This window comes from Sus scrofa, chromosome 9 (genome assembly GCF_054392235.1).
Source record: "Sus scrofa isolate SSC_HxYL_T2T_F1_AM1 chromosome 9, Sscrofa_HxYL_maternal_Yorkshire_Landrace_v2.0, whole genome shotgun sequence".
Classification (NCBI taxonomy): Eukaryota; Metazoa; Chordata; class Mammalia; order Artiodactyla; family Suidae; genus Sus; species Sus scrofa.
This window is the reverse complement of record NC_139391.1, coordinates 22,936,316-22,957,902: the sequence shown is the minus strand read 5'-3', so window position 1 is coordinate 22,957,902 and position 21,587 is coordinate 22,936,316. Positions and strand designations below refer to the sequence as shown.

The 21,587-nt window shown below is 36.5% G+C and overlaps 1 protein-coding gene and 1 long non-coding RNA gene across 2 annotated transcripts in view; one reads left to right on the top strand and one right to left on the bottom strand.

The window, feature by feature from the left end:
• The window catches only part of FOLH1B (folate hydrolase 1B), a gene marked incomplete at its 5' end in the record, with an annotated part of 55,544 nt that extends 34,523 nt beyond the window's left edge, over nucleotides 1-21,021 (bottom strand). The window contains 4 exon segments of the mRNA NM_214384.1: nucleotides 4,532-4,633; nucleotides 13,079-13,265; nucleotides 18,409-18,517; nucleotides 20,772-21,021. Coding sequence (NP_999549.1) covers nucleotides 4,532-4,633; nucleotides 13,079-13,265; nucleotides 18,409-18,517; nucleotides 20,772-20,889 — 516 coding nt within the window.
• Nucleotides 20,294-21,587, top strand: LOC146399787 (uncharacterized). Its single transcript, XR_014814939.1, has 2 exons — nucleotides 20,294-20,411; nucleotides 20,495-21,587. It is a non-coding gene; the product is annotated as an uncharacterized LOC146399787 (long non-coding RNA).

The following is a 21,587-nucleotide window of genomic DNA, read 5'->3' as shown; positions in this document are numbered from 1 at the left end:
GGATGGGAATGACAGATATTTGTTATGAAATTTTCACCAAATTATTTAAACTCTTTCCAAGTTACAACCCCTAAATCTCACACTGACCCATTATCCAAGTTAAATCTGATGATAGTAACTGTAAACTCAATTTGGCTCATCTTTTTTTTTTTTTTTTTTTTTTTTTTTTTGCTATTTCTTGGGCCGCTCCCGCAGCATATGGAGGTTCCCAGGCTAGGGGTTGAATTGGAGCTGCAGCCACCGGCCTACGCCAGAGCCACAGCAATGTGGGATCCAAGTCGCATTTGCGACCTACACCACAGCTCACGGCAACACCAGATCGTTAACCCACTGAGCAAGGGCAGGGACCGAACCCGCAACCTCATGGTTCCTAGTCGGATTCGTTAACCACTGCGCCACGACGGGAACTCCATGGCTCATCTTTAATTTTTTTGAACTGCAAACCATCTGACTTGCCAAATCTGTGTTACCTGGCTATTAGAATCTTTCACTATCACCTCTTAGTTTGGAGCCCCAGAGATTTTTTTTTTTCCACAACTCAGGGATATGCTTCATATTATTTTAGGATGGATGAGTGATGGCTCTCATACATAAGAGAAAAATCATTGTAAACAGGGAGGTAGGGACAGGGTACCAGAAGGACCTCTCCACAGGCAAGTTCTCAATTGCATCAGAGAGTACACTGAGACATTTACGGTGCAAATGATTTCTTTAAAATGATCCTATGTCTGATTTTGGAAAGTCTTCACACATCCTAGTTTGAAGTCCCTGTCCTATATGCTTTCTAATATCCTATCATTTTATTTTGGTTATGTTTTCCTCTTTGATGACATGTCTTATAACATGTGCCTCCCCCCAAATATATAACATATTGAAATAAAGTTGTTTCCAAGCTGATTCTAGGATTCACTTGACAAACTTGAAGACATATGAGCCCACAGTGTTCTAGAAATTAAGGATTCAGCAAATCCCTGTCCGTGAAGAAACTTACATTCAAGTGGAGAGCAGGAAGATATTAAAATTGATAACTAAGTAAACTGTATACTATATTAAAAGGGGATAAGCTCTTTAAAAGTTTAAATATAGTAGGCAAGCAGGGAACTAGTACTCATTTGGGTACAATTTTCAAAAAAAGGAGAAAGTCTATTAAGAAGGTAACATTTGAATCTTTGCTTCAATAAAAAGATTACATTTAGTTTTTATAATTTCTTCCTAAAACCAATGCAATATTAATGTGCTGTCGAAGGCAGTACATTATAATTGTTCGTCTTCTCTAAAGCTCACTCTGTGAACACAGAGTCATTAACCAACTTGGTTTCAGTGAATTTTGTTTTAATGTAAATGTTCTACTTGAAATTTATCCCTGTCTAATATCAACTTTAGGAAGACTAACTACTTCTTTAAATGTATTTAAGTTGTGGTTATCTTTCGATAAATCTGTACATCTCACGAAACAAATTATGATGGAGATTGGATTGGAGAAGACTTCGTTTAAAAATGACAGTAAATTCTGAAAATGAAAACAAGTGTGACACACAGGCCCTCTTGGCACTTCACAAATGCAAGTTGTCATTGCTAGTTAGAAAAAAAAAAAGCCTTTTCAGACAATGAACTTTTTGTAAAATTTACACTGCACCATTGTTCCATAAATGGGAGTAAACACAATCTTGCACTGTCAGGCTACAATTTTCCATTTCTTTCAAGTTTCTATCTTCCTGCCATTGTTAATAGAGACAGAATTGAGACCCAAGACCAATACAAAGCATGGTTCTTTGAGAATCAACACCTAGAATCTTGTTAAAAACAATAGAATCAACACCTAGAACCTTGTTAAAAACAACAGAATCAACAGCTAGAACCTTGTTAGAAATAAATTTTCAAGCTTCACAAAAGACCTACTGAAATTCAGGGGGTAGGAACTGAAATCTGTTTTATAAGCTCTCTGGATTACTATGATACATGCTGAGTTTGATTAAACTATATTTTACAGACATTTTCAAATTGCTAATTTCAAATACCATAAAGCAAGGAATTCCCTGGTGGCCCAGCAGATGAAGGACCCAACATTATCACTGCTGTGGCTTGGGTCGCAGCTGTGGTGTGGGTTCCATCCCTGGCCTGGGAATTTCTGCATGCTGCAGGAGTGCGTCCCCCCAAAAAAAAATTTTAATGGCAACAACTTCATTATTGTTTCTGAACATGAGAGATGAGCCACCGTACCCAAAAAAATCATTCAGGTAAATAGCAAAGAATTTGGTTTGGCAGGGTGTGAATACCATGGCCTTTCTTCTCACTTTACTGTAGTAAACGGAAAGAGATTCTTCTCACCTAGATTAATAGCTCTTTGAACTCCATAAAAGATATGTAAATTTTTGGCTATAAGAAGTTGTTAATTGACAACTGGGCATATTAAAATAGGACACAATAGAGAGAGGTAAGGACTTGACCATCCTTGGAAGCAGCTTCAGTAAAAAATTTGTTTAGAATTAAATTGATATTTAAAGATACATGTCTTCACCAGTTAAGATTTACTGCAAGAACATATGGATGATTTAATATTAGGCAATGCCATATTTTTTAATAAGTAAGGTTAAGAAACATACTGTTTTTATTATTTTCTAATGCATTTGATTTATTAACTTATAATTTAAAAGCCCTCACAAACTTGGAATATTTTCTTTTGGTTGTATGAATTTTTCCTACAAATGAGTACTTAGCATCATAGTCAATGGTATAATACTAAAAAAAAATTCTCCCTATAAATTAGCACATCCATAGAATGCCTATAATGATTGTGATTACTTGGCACACATAGAAATAAGGGATATGGATTTGGCACCCTCTCTAATCTATTTATGTCCTTACCAATGGATATATTTGTATAAAAACATGGCCAAATTGTTTTGTAATTGGTGTATTTTAAATGTACACAAATAATATTATACTTTAGATTTAAGTTGGTCTCTTACTGTTTTCAACCAGATTTTTTTTAAATCTGTTGATTTATGTCAGAGTAGTTTATTTTTCATTGGTGTATATTATTCCATGTTATGTTTATATTTTTAGAAAGATATTAATAAATTATATTTGACTTTCAAAATTTATCTTTTTTATGGAAAAACAAAAGTGCTTTGTAGGAATCTGAAGGTTTCTTATAAAATTTCAGATGATAGTTTTGCATGCTGATTTACTGACTAAACCACTCTTTTTTTTTTTTTTAGGGCCACACTTGTGGCATATATAAGTTCCTGAGCTAGGGTTCTAATTAGAGCTGCATCTGAGGTCTACACCACAGCCACAGCAGTGTCAAATCCAAGCTGTGGACCTATGCTGCAGCCTGCAGCAATGATGGATCTTTAACCCACTGAGTGAAGCCAGGGATTGAACCCACATCCCCATGGATACTAGTCGAGTTCTTAATCCACTGAGCCACAACAGGAACTCTATGGATATTCACACTCTTCACTTAAAAACAGCAACAATTTCAAATTCTCATTCAAGTCCTTTGAAAATTAGTCAAAGCTATGCAATGGTATTAAGATACAATATTTTCAAGCAGTGGAAGTTACATGGCAGTAAGAAGGAACTGATAAATGCAAAAATGTAAATTTCAGAGACTCTATGCTTAGTGAAAGAAGTTAAACAGAAATGATTACGTGCTATACAATTCCATTTATATTAATTTCTAGTATAGGCAAAAATAATCAATAGTGACAAAAATAAAGTCAAAAGAATGACTACCTTTGCAACTCCCCATCATGGCACAGTGGAAATGAATCTGACTAGGAATCATGAGGTTTTGGGTTCGATCCCTTGCCTTTCTCAGTGGGTTAAAGATCCGGCATTGCCATGAGCTATGGTGTAGGTCGCAGACGTGGCTTGATCTGGCATTGCTGTGGCTCTGGTGTAGGCTGGCAGTGGTAACTCTGATTCGACCCCTAGCCTGGGAACCTCCATATGCTGCAGGTAAGGCCCTAAAAAAAAGCAAGAAAAAAAAAGAGAATGACTACCTTGAGGATGCATGGAGTTGATTGAGAAGGGGCATAAAGGATACTAGTCAAGTTCTTAACCCGCTGAGCCACATTACTATTTTTGAAGTGATAGTAATATTCTATATGATGATGGGGTTTGAATTACATAAGTATATGCATTTGTCAAAAGAATAAATGTACATTTTCAATTTCTACATCTTAATGTAGTAAATTTTATCTTAAAAACACTATAAATAGAAAATAAATGTCTATTCCTTTTTATTATTAAGAAATCCTATTTCTATCTTTATTTTTTAAAGTTTTATTGAAGTACAGTTGATTTACAATGTGGTAATTTCTGCTGTACAAAAAAGTGATTCAGTTATACATATACACACACCCATTCTTTTTTAGATTTTTTTTCCCATATAGATTAGCACGAGAAATTCTATTTCTTAAATGCTGAAAAAGATAAATTTGGATTACCACAAAACCTCTTAGTTACTGCCTGCATGTATAAGGGCGTTCTGTTATTTTTATTACATTGCATGCATTTTTACCTCTGGCATTCCTTGTGGAGAGAAGGCACTAAAAGGTGGCACAACATCTGAAACATTTTCATATCCAGGAGGAGGTGGTTCATATAATGATGTGTTGAAAATCTAGAGAAACAAAATAATAAGAAGCAAATCAGCTAAAGTTTGATTACTAGACCCAAGCAAGGAAAGGTTTATTAATCTCTTTTGTCAGTAGAAGTTAATCAAGCTTTTGATATTTTGAAGATACGTATCAAAGAGCTATCACTGTGAGAATTTCATGAGACAAATAAACTGCAGGCCCTTAGAGGATTTACAAACATGAGCTTTTGATTTAGAAGGAAAAGTTTAATTTGCAAATAACATCGTATAGTATTCTTAGTCACTTATATAATTGCTAAGACAATTACTTAGGAGCAAATTAAATGTGACATTCACTTTGAATCAAATATAATCTTTTTCAGTGTATCACTGAATTAGAAAAAAAAATTAAGGAATATACAGCAAAAAAAAAACAAACAAACAAAAAAAAAAACAAAACAAGAAAGCAGCACTCCTGAGAGGTCACAGTAAAGTCCGCTTTTGCCTTAGTTTTATCTATCAAAGCCCTGAGCCCCCTGAAACAAGTATAAGCATTAAAAGACAAAGCCTACAGTCAATACAGATGACAGGAGACCCCTGAATAAAGCAGAGTCTCCAAGGAGCAACATCCTTTATAGTTAAAGATAAGCCGGAAATAAAAACTGCCCTTCAAAAAACAATAGCTTAGAGTAGAAGGAAACAACTGCCCCCAGAGGATTCACATGTCTATAATTTTCCACTCACAACCAATGCAAAACAAATGATTCAGGCTAAAAATTTATTTCACAGTGGTACCAGGTTATTGGTTTGCCCTGGGTTCTAGAAGAAATTACCAGGAGGAATCAGGTCTTAAACAATCCCCACAAAGTTCTGAGGAAGAAGAACTCACATTACTAAATACACACAAAGCACAATGGAAAAGAGTTGACAAAAGAACAGGGAATAAAACCAGACTGAAACATAGAAAATTAATCAGTTCGGAAGATAGAGCTAAAGAAATTAACTCAGAATGCCCCACAGATTAAAAAATTAAAAAAATAAATAAATGTAAAAGAAATTTTAACAGACCTAAAATATAAAGGGAGAAGGTTCAGAAAACCTATTAGGAAATTAACAGAAAGAATGTGAAAGAGCTAATTTTTAATATATAATGACTTAAGAATTTTCCAAAACTGATAGAAATTATGAACTCTGATTCAGGAGGTCCAATGAACCCTGACCAAGGTAAACAAAAAATAATTTACATGCAAACCCATCATCAAAAGAAAACAAAAAGACAACTTACAGAATAGGAGAAAATAGTTTCAAATGATGCAACTGACAAGGGCTTAATCTCTAGCATATATAAGCAACTTATAGAACTCAACAGCAAAAAGAAAGCCAACAACCCAACTGAAAAATGGGCAAAAGACCTGAATAGACATTTTTCCAAGGAAGATGTACAGATGGCCAACAAGCACATGAAAAAATGCTCAACATCACTGATTAGTAGAGAAATGCAAATCAAAGCTACCATAAGATACAACCTCACACCAGTCAGAATGGCCATCATTAAGGGGTCCACAAATAACAAATGCTGGAGGGGGTGTGGAGAAAACGGAATCCTCCTGCCCTGTTGGTGGGAATGTAAACTGGTACAATCACTATGGAAAACAGTATGGAGATACCTTAGAAATCTATACATAGAACTACCATATGACCCAGCAACCCCACTCTTGGGCATATATCCAGACAAAACTTTGCTTAAAAAAGACACATGCACACACATGTTCGTTGTAGCACTATTCACAATAGCCAAGACATGGAAACAACCCAAATGTCCATGGACAGATGACTAGATTAGGAAGATGTGATATATATACACAATGGAATGCTACTCTGCCATAAAAAGAACACAATAATGCCATTTGCAGCAACATGGATGGCACTAGAGACTCTCATACCGAGCGAAGTAAGTCAGGAAGAGAAAGACAAATATCATATGATATCACTTATATCTGGAATCTAATATATGGCACAAATGAACCTTTCCACAGGAAAGAAAATCATGGACTTGCAGAATAGATTTGTGCTCGCCAAGGGGGAGTGGGAGGGAGTTGGGTGGTTGGGGAGCTTGGGGTTAATAGATACAAACTATTGCGTTTGGAATGGATTAGCAATGAGATTAGCAATGAGATCCTGCTGTGTAGCACTGGGAACTATGTCTAGTCACTTACAATGGACCATGATAATGTACGAAAATAGAATATATACATGTTATGTGTAACTGGGTCACCATGCTGTACAGTAGAAAAAAAATATTGCATTGCAAAAATAACTATCAAAAAATAATAACAAAAAACCCTGCAATATTCAATATAGTACTTAATGTTAAAAGTTGCAAAAAGAAATTATGCAAGCTATCCAAACAGAATAAAAATTAGATTGACAGATGACTTCTCAACACTAACAATGGAAGCCACAATTCAGTTGGATATTTTGCTCTATGTTAACGTACAATAACTGTCAAAATACAAATCTATGTCCCATAAAGTCCCACCTAAAATTAACAACTTAGGGTTAAGAGATGTTCACTTAAAACAAAGAAAACTTCTATAGGATATCATTTAACAAATCAAATAAAACCTCTAAAAGAAGCCCTAAGACGATGGAAGAAGGACTTATAAGGTATTGCAAACGTGTGAGGAAAAGTAACAAATACAGATAGTATATAATAATAGCAGATTGCACTTTTTTAATTGTTATTTCCCCAATACAATTTTTTTCTACTGTACAGCATGGTGACCCAGTTAGATTGCATTTTTTTAAGTTTATAAAACAAGATTAAAGTAGAATTATCGGTCTAAATTGGTAATGCATGACTGAAGTTAAAATGTTCTGAGATTATTATATTGCAGAAATATTGATTAAATTATGACACTGTTAAGTAGGAATCAATTTTTTTTTTAGGTTCCAAACTACTAAAAGAATAAAACTAATAAAATTAATTACTATAAATAAGTACAACAAATTAAAATAATATACTAAAAAAATAAATATATAAAATAAAATAAAATAATAAACTGTGATTAAAAAGCATATGTCAGCTGTGTATTTTTTTTTTTTTTTTTTGTCTTTTTTTGTCCTTTTAGGGCCACACCCATGGCATATGGAGGTTCCCAGGCTAGGGGTCTAATAGGAGCTGTAGCCTACAGCCTAGGCCACAGCCACAGCAACACCAGATCCGAGCCACGTCTGCGTCCCACACAACAGCTCACAGCAAGGTCGGATTCCTAATCCAGGAAGCGAGGCCAGGGATCGAACCCACAACTTCATGATTCCCAATCATATTCGTTTCTGCTGTGCCACAACAGGAACTCCAGCTGTGTATCATTTTATCACAGCCAACTTATACACAAGGTCACAGTAAGTTTGGAAAAGTCACAAAGCTGAGAAAGAAAAGCCAAGCTAACACTGTTTACATCTAATAAGAGAACTTCAAACTATAAGAAGTAGAAGCTGATGGAATTCCTAAGGGAAATAAAAATAATTCACCACTATAGTCAGATAATCTAAAGTTCTTTTCTCAGTAATTAAAAAAGATAGCACATAAAATTAGAACACATCAAGGATAAAGTATGGTTTAGCCAAACAAAAAATTTGAACTAATGAACAAATACAAAACTATTAAACCCAACAACTGAAGAATATATATTTTTTCAAATGAGCACAGAACATTTATAAAAACTGACCACCTAATAGCTTTTAAAGGAAGTCTCAGCAATTGCCACCAGGTTAGTGTCATACAAACCACATTATCTGATCATAATGTAGTTAATTTGCAAAACCAGATGAAAATGATAAAGGAAAAAGCTTTACATTTAAAATTTCAAAGACACCAACATCAGATGCTTTCACTGACATGTGGAATCTGAAAAAAGGACAGACTGAACTTCTTTGCAGAACAGATGCGGACTCACAGACATTGAAAAACTTATGGTCTCCAGAGGAGACAGTTTGGGGGGTGGGGGGATGTGCTTGGGCTGTGGGATGGAAATAGTGTGAAATCAGATTGTTATGATCATTATACAACTACAGATGTGATTAAGTTCATTTGAGTAATAAAAAAAGTAAATAAATAAATAAATAAATAAAATTTTAAAAATACCTCTAAATAGCTCCAAGAACAAAGACGAAAACACAGAAATTAGAGGATATTTAGATATTCATGAGAACTAAAATATCTTTCCAAACTTGTGAGATCTATTTAAGTGATTCTTAGAAGGAAATTTCTGGGTTTTAATACTCATATTAGAAAAGATTGACCATCAATAAATTAGGTATCCAACTGAAAATGCTACAAAGAACAGCAAAATAAAACACCAGGAAAGTAAAACAGGAAATTATAAAGTAAGAATAGAATTAATGAGACATAAAACAGATATACAAGAAATGATTGCCAGAGCTGAAAGTTTATTCTTTGAAAATACAATAAAATTGACATATATTTGTCAATATCATTAAGAAAAAATATAAGAAAAGCACAAATAAGTGATATTAGGAGTGGGAAAAAAGTATTTATCTATATATATTCTGTGCAGATTCAAAAAGATAAGAAAAAGTAGGAAGAACTATGCCAATAATTGAAAACTTAGATGAAATGGAAAAATGCATTTAAAAACTTATTAAAACTGACCTAAGAATGCATTTTTAAAAATCGAAATAGTCCTATAACAATAAAGAAATCAAATCAGTAGTTTAAAATCTCCCATAAAAACAAAACATAAACATCACCTAGTTTTCTCGAGTTTGAAAGATTAAAGTAAAAGATAACAAAACCTATTTGAGATTAAAAAGTCAATTCATTTTGGAGTTCCCGTTGTGGCGCAGTGATTAACGAATCCAACTAGGAACCACGAGGTTGCGGGTTCGATCCCTGGCCTCGCTCAGTGGGTTAGGGATCCGGCATTGCCGTGAGCTGTGGTGTAGCCCCGCACATGCGGCTCAGATCCCGTGTTGCTGTGGCTCTGACACAGGCCAACATCAACAGCTCTGATTAGTCCCCTAGCCTGGGAACCTCCATATGCTGTGGGAAGCAGCCCTAGAAAAGACTAAAAAAATTTTTTTAAATAAATAAATAAATAAATAAAAAGTCAATTCATTTTACGAGGCAAACATAATCTAGAAATTATAACCCAATAAGCAAAGTACAAAAATACAGGTCAAATGTATTATGAATATCTGAATTGAAAACTAATACAGACTAACATTACCAATTCAAAAATGAGTCCAATAATAGAATATCATTTATTACAATTATCATTATGAAAAAGAAAAATTATATGCTCATCTCAAAAGATCCAAAAAAGTGTTTATAAAATTCAATATAAATCCATGACAAAAAGTCTTTGTAAACTGAGAAAGGAAGTGAATTAACGTAACCTAATATAAATATCAAAATTAATGGTGCAACATGAAAAACTCTCAAATCAAGGACACTTGCCAGCACCACTCATTTTTCTTTCTCTCTCTCTCTCTCTCTCTTTTTTTTTTTTTTTTTTTTGCTTTTCAGGGCTGCACCCATGGCATAAGGAGGTACCCAGGCTACGGGTCAAATTGGAGCTGCAGCTGCTGGCCTACACCAGATGCAGCAACGCAGGATCTGAAACAAGTCTGCAGCCTATACCACAGCTCACGGCAATGCCAGATCCTTAACCCACTGAGCAAGACCAAGGATGGAACCTGTGTCCTCATGGGTGCTACTCAGATTCATTAACTGCTGAGCCACAGCGGCAACTCCTGTATTTCCTATTCAACTGTAGGTCACGGCCAGTGCAGTAATGCAAAGGATGGTGGGAGATGGGGAGTGAATCTGGGCTGACATTCCATTGTACGAACTAGAGCACCAGTTACTTACTTCTGATGCTGATAGAATCTAAAATGAAACCAAAATCAACGACTACTCTTCAAAAATTCCCATCTTCCATCTCTCCCATAATTTTTCTATGATCCACATAGGGTACAAACTCAACTGAATCCCTGGGAAAGATTGTAAGAAAAACTAAAGTGCAAAAAAAAAAAAAGAAAAGAAAAAGAAAAAAAAAAAAATCCATCCAGAAACAGTCATCATATCAGCACGTCTTTCAGCCAAGGGAGTATTCAAGCTTGTCTCACTTGATTTGCCTTTACGGTAATCTTCAGTTTTACAGCCCCACTGAGCAAATGGATTTTACATCAAGTTCATGAGTTAGAAATTTCTAACTAGGTAAAGTTTCTTAAGGTCAAGGAATTGACTCCTTTGGGTGACTACCAAAGGCAGACAACACACCATTGAGCACTGCTCACTCTCCAAAATTCGCTAATATAGCCTCAAATTATGTGTTCTAAGTATAACTAAAATAATCTCGGTTTACAAATTTCTATTTTCATGAAATAAAAAAGACAATACACACTTCAACGGATATAGCACATTATCCCTACATACACAAAGGCAAAATAATGTATATATAATTTAAAATATTTCTGGTAGAATCTATGAAATACTACTCCTCACATTTGTTGCCTACAGGAAGGGGAATTAGTCAATATTATAGAGAAGAGTAAAGGTTTGTAGTTTACTCCATAGCTTGGCTACAAATTCTAAGTTATCACAATTAAACCACACTGGGAAAGGGGGACACAAAAAGAAAGGATTTGTAGTTCATGCAGAGGGGTGAGAATACAAGAGCAAAAGATAATGCCTGGATCCGAAACACAAGCAAAACAAGCATGTGATTTAAAGAAACAGAGGTAAATATCCAAAAAATCTACCCAAGGTGGAACAGTGATTGCCTCAGGGAAGGGAGAAATAGGGGGAAGCAAGGACCTTTGGAGAACTGTGTGATTCTTTGTGTGCAGGCATAGCTTGGATATAAATAAAAATGAATTAATGATACCCCTTTCAAAAAAGTTAGTAAATTTTTGGCAGCCAATGTCATTCAGGAAACTCTCCAAAATGAAACTTCTACATGATAAAAGTTTCTATTATGTGATAGACTTTAGAAACTTCATAAATGCTTTCGTTTTGAATGCTACTAAAAACAAATGATGAATGGAATAAAAGCAAAGGTATAATAAAAATTGGGAGGTGAAAAGAAAGTGAAAAAGAAGAGAAGTCAAAGTTGTGCTTATTTTTTTTTTCTGCTGCAGGAGCAGCATGTGGAAGTTCCCAGGCCAGGAATCAAACCCTCGAACCCACACCACAGCACTGACCCAAGCCACTGCAGTAACAATGTTGAAAATGTTGAATCCTTAACCTACTGTGCCACAAGAACTCCAAAAGTTTGCTTCTTCCCTCATTGTACACAGTAGCCAAATTTTGATAGAGTATGCATATTTGATTTAAGTATGCATATTTTTTAACATTACCAATATTTTATAATGTCATTAAATAACTTTTCTAAACATATTTTTAAAGACCCATCAGCACTTAATTATGTAGATATACCATCACTTATTTAGTAAAGGTTATGGGACCATATGAAGTATGGTGTTCCCCATACCTACCTTAAAATATTTTTAAAATTTTGAAATAGTTTGATTTTTTTTTAAGTTAAGCTCTGTTAACTACTATATTTAAAATAACTAATATGGAAAATTCCAACACAGTTTAGGAAATTTAGCATGAGATTACATCACTGACTACAAAACAACATATTAATCGTTAATGAGAGGCTGATTCACTAGTCAGTAAAAGGAGGTAATTAAAAATTTACATATACTTAAATCACATGGCATTTTCAGTTGACTGATCAAACTGGACATATTTGAAGCTATAAGCAATTTAGACGTTCCAACTAACTAAAGGACCAAGGGGAGCTACCTAGAGTTAAAAGGGCTATTTTAGATATGGTAACTCTAAAACAAAAATATGCCAAATAGGAATGAACATGAACTTTTCATAGTGAATATGTATCACGATAAAAAAAATCTCAGTTACCTGTATTATCTTCTTTCCTAAGTATGTGCTTTAACTTACAAAGAAGATTGTAAATTCCTTAGAGTATGTACCTTTCTATAGAATTTCTCTCCAAACTCTCTTCGCACCAAATGCCCGTACCCAAGTTCTGGGCCAAAGAGCTGAACATATGATATATGAGATATAAATAGTAAGTAGCAATAAAAACCTGCTAGCTCAAACATTGTCTGAATTTCCTAGCATCTGCAAATCTATGCATGACCTTATACAGTCTGAACCTATCAAAAATGTATCAAATTCAGTTGCTTCATATCATATTTTATATCAGTGTGCAATACTAAAATAATAGAAAATAGCAACTGTCATGAAGCATCAATTTCTCAGTTTCTATTATCACATTAAATTCAGGTGGCCCTGGTAGTAAGATTATTAAGGGTATCATTCGTAATTTTCAACATTGATTTCTATCAATATTTGGAGACAGCATAGAGCATTCTTTCACAGAAGGTATTTGAAAAGAGCAGATGGAGGGGTGCTTTTTTCTTTCTTTTTACCTCATTTCCATCTTCATCAATTATTGAGATGTAGTTGGGGCGAGTCTTATTTGGATAGGACAACAGCACATCATAATGGGCTAACTCAACAGAATCCAGGCCAAATTCTTTCCACTGAGATTGAATTTGCTTTGCAAGCTGAAAGTTCTGTTCTGTTCCAGCTAAATGTGGTATCCGGGTAAAATTACTGTTGAACAAAAATTGAAAGCGGTTAGAAATTGTTTAGTCAGCCTTTATGCCAAATCAACAACCAAATAAAGCAGATTTACATTAAAAAAAAAACACTTTGAAATGTGATATGTTAAAAAAAGTAAAGTGGCACTTTTATTGCATCAAATAGCTTTTCAAATGTTCCTTGAAATTTTCATGCTCTAATTTGCACTCATTCAGTAGAAAAATCAGAAAAACTGATTTTTGTAGAGAATCATTATGCGCAAGCTTGTAGCTATACCCCTATATAGTAGATGAGGAAAGTATCATTCTTAAGACCAATGCTTCTTGGAACTTTCATAGACTTATCCATTTACTTTACAGAGTAAAATATAACTAGAAGATAAGAAATATTTTCATCCAAAAGATCAAGCTGTGACATGCCAAGCACTACTGAAAATTACATTTATTTGGGGGGGGGGAGGTTTTTTTTTTGTTTTTCTTTTTAGGGCCGCACCAGCGGCATTCGGAAGTTCCGAGGCTAGGGGTCCAATCAGAGCTGTAGCTGCCATTCTACCCCACAGTCACAGCAATGCCAGATCTGACCGCATCTGCGACCTACACCACAGGTCACGGCAATACCAGATCCTTAACCCACTGAGCCAGGCCAGGGATCGAAACTGCAACCTCATGGTTCCTAGTCCAATTCATTTCCGCTGTGCCATGATGGGAACTCCCCTACATTTGTTTTTAAATTCTGAAAGTTATAGACAAGTGAGAAACCTTGTCATTAGAATCCATTTATAAAGTGTCTTTATTAAGGAGTAATCTGAACATACTTACATGAGCTTAAACTGAATTTCTTGTACCCCATTCACCATGTATAAACAATATATTTAAAATCAATAATGAGAATTAATCTAACCAGGTATATCAAACAAATTGAAATAATGTGGCCAAAATTTTAGCTACCACTAATATTTTCATGTATAGACTGATTTCTCTTTAATATGTCTGGATATTGATGCTTTGGGTTGCTTTTCTAAAATTTCTCTCCTTTGGAAATTTGTTGTTTCCCTAAAGAACATTGGTATTTTCAGTTCATTGGTGTTTTCAACTTAAATCTCTTCAAGAAAAAAAAAAAAAAGTCCCACATGACAAAGCATCACATATCTTATTTGTTTCTAGCTCATGAACTTCCTGAACTTCACAAATTTTTGTTTTTTTCTAAATTCAAAGTTCCAACTAATAACCAACATGGCTATGATGATCCTTATTTCAAATATTTGACTCTATTGTACATCTTAAAAAAAGAGAGAGGGATGGAATTCATGTGACTAATTTTAAATTATATTAAAATCATTTAATTTACAAAAATACCATTAAAATCCTCATTCAGTAAATGTTTAGGGCTTAACACCTTACATAGGATTTCTAATATGTATTTGCAAAATATAGTAATGAAAATAGCACAATTTAAGGAGTCTATGTATCCATTTGTCAATGAATATTTGCAAAGAAAACAGAAACAGCCAACATGGCTATTTTCTTCCATATTACACAAATCCAAATTGCAGCATAACTAAAGTAGATTCCGATTATGCATATTTCCTGAATTCACAGCTGTAACTTTGTTTCTGTGTGAAAGAATTGTTACAGGGAGTCTTGAACCTGCTCGCACTCGTATACACACACACACACACACACACACACACACACACACACACACACTCAAGATCATTATCAGACTCTTGTTATTATTGAAACTGAGTCCCCCATATCCAAGTTCCCTTGCCAAGTTTATGATTAACCTCTATGTTCAAAGCTTTCTTCCCTTTCTCGTCCTTCCCTCGTTCCCCTCAGGATTAGGAATATCTAGGAGTATGAAGAGGGGGCGGGGGATTGAGGCCAAGCAGGTCCTCGTAGGACCCTCCCAGGTACAAAAAAACTTCTCAGAGTGTCCCTAGTTTCTTGCTTGTAGAAAAATGCTTCAGCCTCCTAGGCCTTCCCTGAATTCCAAAGAACAGATTCCCAAGAGTAGTAACTAATTAGGGAAGCGAGGGAATGCAAAAACAAAGGAAAAGCCGTCAGCAAGAAAAGTAGTGATAGCTTAAATAACAGAACGATCTGACACATACACATCTTTGAGCTGTTTGGCAAAAACTAGGACCACCACCAAGTGGATAAAGGTGGCTATAAAGGGACCACAAGCATGTAGAACTCATACTGATTGAAAGCAGAAGGTTGATGATTCAGATTCCTGAAACATCACCCTGTTACTTCACCACCAACCAATCAGAAGAAGAAAGGCCACGAGCTGCTACCCTCACCCAAACGTTCCCTTTAAAATCCCTTCCCCAAAAGCCATAGGGAATTTTGAATCTTTAGAGTATGGGCTTCCTATTCTCCTTTCTGGAGCTCTGCAATAAACGCTGTACTCCTTCAGCACAACCAGGTGCCCACAGATGGGCTTTGCTGCCCAGTAGGTGAGTAGACCCAAGTTCAGTTCAGAAACATTACAAGTGAAATTGCTGGTAAAAGTTTTGTCATTACCAACTAGGATACAAGAGTGTGCTATGATCAGGGTTAGAACCCACTCTTTTGGAGCAAAGCTAATCCTGAAAATGGTATTTATATATATATACATATATATTTAAACCAACTTGTATAATCCTGGCCATGTCTTAAATTTCTTATCTGTACATGGGGAGAATATTGCTATCTCACTACTTCGCAAAGATTTGAGGCTTAATTAGATAATACCTATCAAACAGCAGTTCAATTGGGAAGCATGTCGCAAGCAAAGTGTTGATTCTATTAAAATGTCAAACTTTAAGACGAATCATTTGCAAATTTATCCAAAAGAGCCAACAACACGTATTTTAAAAATATAGCTCATGCATCTCTGTCCAGCTACAGAAGTTTAAATATGTTCCAAGGATCATTACATTATCTCCATAAAGGGAGCTATTGGTATTCCTATTTCTTTTTTTTGTCTTTTTTTAGGGCCGCACCTGCAGCATCCCGAGGTTCCCAGGCTAGGAGTCGAATCACAGTTACAACTGCCAGCCTACACCACAGCCACAGGAACGCAGGATCTGAGCCATGTCTATGACCTATACCACAACTCATGCCAATACCGGATCCTTAACCCGCTGAGCAAGGCCTGTGTCCTCAAGGGTACTAGTCAGGTTCTTTAACCACTGAGCCATGCAGAGAACTCCGGTATTCCTATTTTAATACACTGCATCTGACTTACAAATGAACAGAGCTTAGAGGCATAAGAGGACTTAGTCAGGGGAAGGTGGAACAGGTATTCAAATGCAGATCAGTGAGATTCTAAAACAGCCATCAAAACTTATCTCGACTTTCAGAACAGCCATCAAAACTTATCTCGACTTTCAGAACAGGGTAGACAAGGCCCTCTAAAGACAAGTGAAACAATGACTAGAGAAGAGAATTTAACCAGAGGTTACAAGACAAAAGGAAAAACAGAGGACAAACCTATACCCTAAGGGAGCCTAAAAAGGCAGACCCTACTTAATCCTCTCAGCCACTGTGGAGAGGCAGGTAAATTAGAAGTAATGGAGACTCTTTAGTAACAAATCAAGGATTATAAAGGAGTTCAAGATAGAAGATCTGATGCTTTAATGATCCCTGACCTAAGAATATAATTAGAGTGAAAGCACTCAGTTGGATAAAAGGCAAATTGGCAATCTGGATAGTCCAGGAGGCTTCCTGAGATTCTGTAGTCTTAGGGGGTAAGAGCAGGGGCTCCGTTAATCTTTTGCGTGTTAATGGTGAAAACCCTGGAGTTCTAAACAGTTAAGAGGAGCTTGGCCAAGGCCAAGGAGAACAGGCAAGAAGCTGACAGTTTCTATCTTGTTCGGGGCACAGAGTGAAATAAAGGAAGGCATTCAATTTTCTTCCGTGCTGATCCCTCCAGGCAACAGGTTAGGAAAGGAAGAAGGAAGACAAGACAGCCCTTCGGTCTAGGATTGTAAATTATATCTTGCCAGACCCCCCCTTTTTTACCTATTGTACATAATTATACTAAAAATAGCAAGTGGCAAGTAGATTTCCACAAAATTTAAGCTTCAGGATCTCTCATTTGAAATGCCCCTTCCAAAGATTTGATAGGAGCCCCAGCAAATTGTATTCATAGTTTTAATTCTATCATAATTAAATAGACATATGTGTTTGTATGACTGTGTGTATGCACATCTATACATATATATTTATTTTATATAAAATTACAACTTGTATTCACTAAGGGATCCCTTAATCATTGTCAGGGACTCCAAATATTTCTCTTTGAAAAAGCTAAGTATTCTAATCAATTATTCATTAAAATCATTTTAGTTGCTTTGCAAGTAATTTTTAAATTTACTCATTTACCTCTTTTGCTCTACACCAGAGATAGCTATTTCAGGAAACAGGGAGCTAATTTTCAACACTAGGTCATATATATGCTCTCTGATTTCATGCATCACAACAATGTCATGATTCCCATTTTTATAGATGTGGAAATGAGAGCTAAAGGTAGGTTAAATATTCACTCAAAGTTACTTTAATATCAACAGACAAGGACGTAATTTAAACTCAGGTATGTCTGTCTTCAAAGTCCAAACACATTCTTTTGACCAAAATATACTATCTTCCTCTAAAACAGGAGCTTCACTGACCAAATCCAGCTCACTTCCTATTTTTGTACAACCCAAAGATAAGATGTGATAAGAATGGTTATCACATTTTAAATAGGTGAAAAAAATCAAAAGGAATAATATTTTGTAACCTACCACTTACATGAAATTTAAATTTCAGTGCCGATAAAGTTTTATCAGAACTGATACACTTACTTGTTTATGCATTTTCTATTACTTCTTTGGTGCTACAACAGCAGAAATGAATAGCTGTGACAAAGATCAGCTGGTCCACAAAAGCTGGCCCTTTACAGAAAAAAATTGCTGACACCTGCTTTAAAACATCTATCACAATAAAGTTCAGGTGAAGGTATACTCTTCTCCAGATGAAATGTGATACAAGATCTTCAACAAATAAAGCTTTTTTTTTAAGAAGTCAGTTTCTCTTTAGAAAATACTGGATTAGAACTTCTAAACAGAACAATAAAATTTTCCAAAAACTTGTCCATATAAACATTCAATACTTTCAATGCTTACTATAAGAATGTCTTGATGTTCTCTGCTTTCAACTCATCCAAAAATGCTTTCTTCACATTATGCTGAGGACTAATGTTAGCAGCTTCATTGGGAGATTTTATAAACCATCCTGTAAAATACAAACAAATAAAAGAATGAATATGAGCTTACAGACAGTCTCGTCGTCCTTATTGCTGTACTTATCATATATAAAATATAAATTATCAATGATCCCTGGCATTAACTGAGATTTTCCAAAGTGTAATTTCTCTTGCCTACTTCCATTGGGGGGAAAAAATTATGCATACATACTTAATGACAAATCAATTGCAACATATGTTTTCATCCAATTTCAATAAGTATTGCTGTTATTCTAAGAAATGCTTTTATGAAATTAGCACTAAAATGAAACATAGTTGAACTAAAGGGGCAAATGAAGGCCAAAAGGAGATCTACCTTCCTTCTCTTTAAAGCTTCTATCACCAGTGCCTATTCCTCTGCTGATCCAGAATAAGCATTCTGTAAATGTTTGTAATGAATTATGAATATATTTCAAGTACATAAACTATCTCAAAGAGATGAAGGCAATTCAGACCTATAATTTGTTCTGGTTCTGAAACTAACAAAATGTGCTGAGATTTTGTCTTTCCAGTTGAAGCAGACTTACAAAGACGTTCAACTTGACATAGCGACAATGAAGCTACAATTCACCCAACATCCAATGCACATAAAAGCCTAGAGGCAATGGGTATGGAGCCATTAGCACTTGTAGTTAGCTTCATTATAAGGTTTATTTAGAAAAATGATATCATTTATGCATAAAATGGTTATCAAAATCACCCAGTCAGCTTTCATGGAGCTTTCTAGCTATTAATCACATATGTGCACACATACAAGCATATATACATGCATACTGAAATAAATGGTAGGTGGTAAATGTTAATACAGTTCCACCATACTTAAAATGAAGGAACTTAGACTGTAGGATCAGGGAAGGACAAAGAGAGGATAAAATGCTTGAATTGAGATCTGAAAAATGAACGGGATTGGGGGGGCACTGTGGAAGGAAAAGAGAACAGAGAATTCCATCCTAGGAAAAAAATTAATAAACATTAATAAAGAACCCACTGTGTCAGTCACTCAGCAATGAATATAAGGATGGGGCCGAGGGCAATACCAAGAATAAAATGTTTTTCAAAGACGCATGAGATTTTTTAATCCTCATGCCAGCCTACCAAGTGTTTTTCCCATGTTGACAGTTGAGAAAATTGAAACTCAAGTTCAAGTGTGTTCTTAGTGAGAGTACTTATCTAAGCCCCACAACAGTCCTAATATCCACATGTTAGTTACTAGCAGAGTGCGGCTCAAAGTGCTTTATTGACCTAAAGGTCACACAGCAATTAAGAAGAGACTGAATCTGAGCCAAACTTCCTTATGCCCTGTCTTCTAAATCTCAGAAGGGCAACCCAGAATTCAGAATAGGGGCCAGCTATCCGGCAATACCTTAGGCTAGTCCTGTGCTTTAATGTCCAATTTAAAGCACCTCTTCATGAGGAAAGAAAAAAGAAAAGTTCCAACACCCCAGTACTGTGCCAAGAGCTTTAGATGCTGTTCCATTTACTATTCCCAGTAAGTTACAGATATTATTCTCATGATGACTGATAAACTGAGGCTAAGAGAGACTTGGTAACCTGTTCAAAACCAAGAAGAAGTTGCAGAATCAAAATGGAAATGTAAAGAGTTTGAGCTTATTACCTGTGCTGCCCACCCCACCCCCCCACCCCGCGTATCTCGGAGAATTGGGTTAAGTCAGCAAATCAGTACCCGGGCGAAACCGCTCAAGAACTGCTGGGAAAGACTTGTTTAGACCACTGACAATAATGCCAGTCAGTTCCTGAATGGTCCTCTAGTACTTACTCCAAGGACAAAACAGGAGAAAAGGGCTCTCAGGCAGAGTTCCACCTACTGTTAGACACGCAGCAGTTCCAGGCACAGGCACAAGACTAGATAAAGAGCTCCAAAAGGTAAGACCCGAGTCGTTTCTTGCACAACTCCTTGGACGACCTGGCAAAAGTCGCTCCTGCTAAAACGAACTTGTTTCTCTCAGGGCTCCAGCAGGTGGAACTTTCTCAAGGGGTGAAAGTTTCGGGGTCTCTCCATTCTACTCCTGACCCTGGGTGACTGTCCTGCAGTAGCCTGCCCGGAACCTAACCGTGCACCGCCCCCAGCACCTCCCGCCTAAGGTGCGGGAGCTGGTCCCCCACCCCATCCGCGCCTCCCAGGAGACCAGCAGCAGGACCCCAGGAGGCAGCCAGCCCGGGAGTCCCGCGAACAGCCTCAGAACTGGGTAGGTCCCAGGCAGTGGGTGGCGAGGGGCCCCGTACCGAAGAGGAAGCCGAGGACGAAGAGGCCGGCGGCCAGCACCAGGGCCCCAGCGCACAGCCAGCGCGGGCGGCGCCAGGCGACAGAGGTCGAGTCGGTTTCGTGAAGGGGGTTCCACATTTCTGCGTGTGACTCGCGGGGCTTCCGGGGACCCGAGCCTCTGCGGTGGCCCCACTGCGGCCTAGCGGACGGCCGGGTAGAGACTTGCCCCCTCTCGTGCCGCGCTTATCACTTACGCAGCCTTGAATCCTCTCCCAGCCCAGGGCTCCAGTTTCTCCGCCCCTGGAACTATTTCTACTTTACTCTGGACCAATCGCAGCGAGCGAGAGGCGGTAACTGCAGCTACAGAAGAAACCCCTCGGCCCCTTTGGAGAAGGGCTTTAAAAAAACCAACACAAAAAAGAACTTCGCTTGAAAATGTCTAGCTCGTATTTAAAAATGAGAGGAAAAGAAGGAAGAAAGGGAGAAAAGAAGGAAAGAACCAGCTCTCCTCCTTTCTCCACTCCCAGACCACAATCCGTTTCATACACAACAAAAAACTCTGTTTTATGAGTAATTCATTAGAATGCTCCTCTTTTGTCTGTCTAGGAAAATACATATTCCAGGCTAGAATTAAATTATTTCTCAAGAACATTTTTCAGATCTGAAATTCTATTAAATACTGTCGTAGCCCTATATGAGTAAAATCAAGTAGAAAACGGTGGTGTCCGGTTCTGGCACTGTTTTGGAAAGCCAGGGCGTGCATTTTGGTGTCAATGTGAGTTAGCACTGTGCTCTTTCTGCCAATGAAGTTCTGCCAATAAACTCTTAGGAAATTA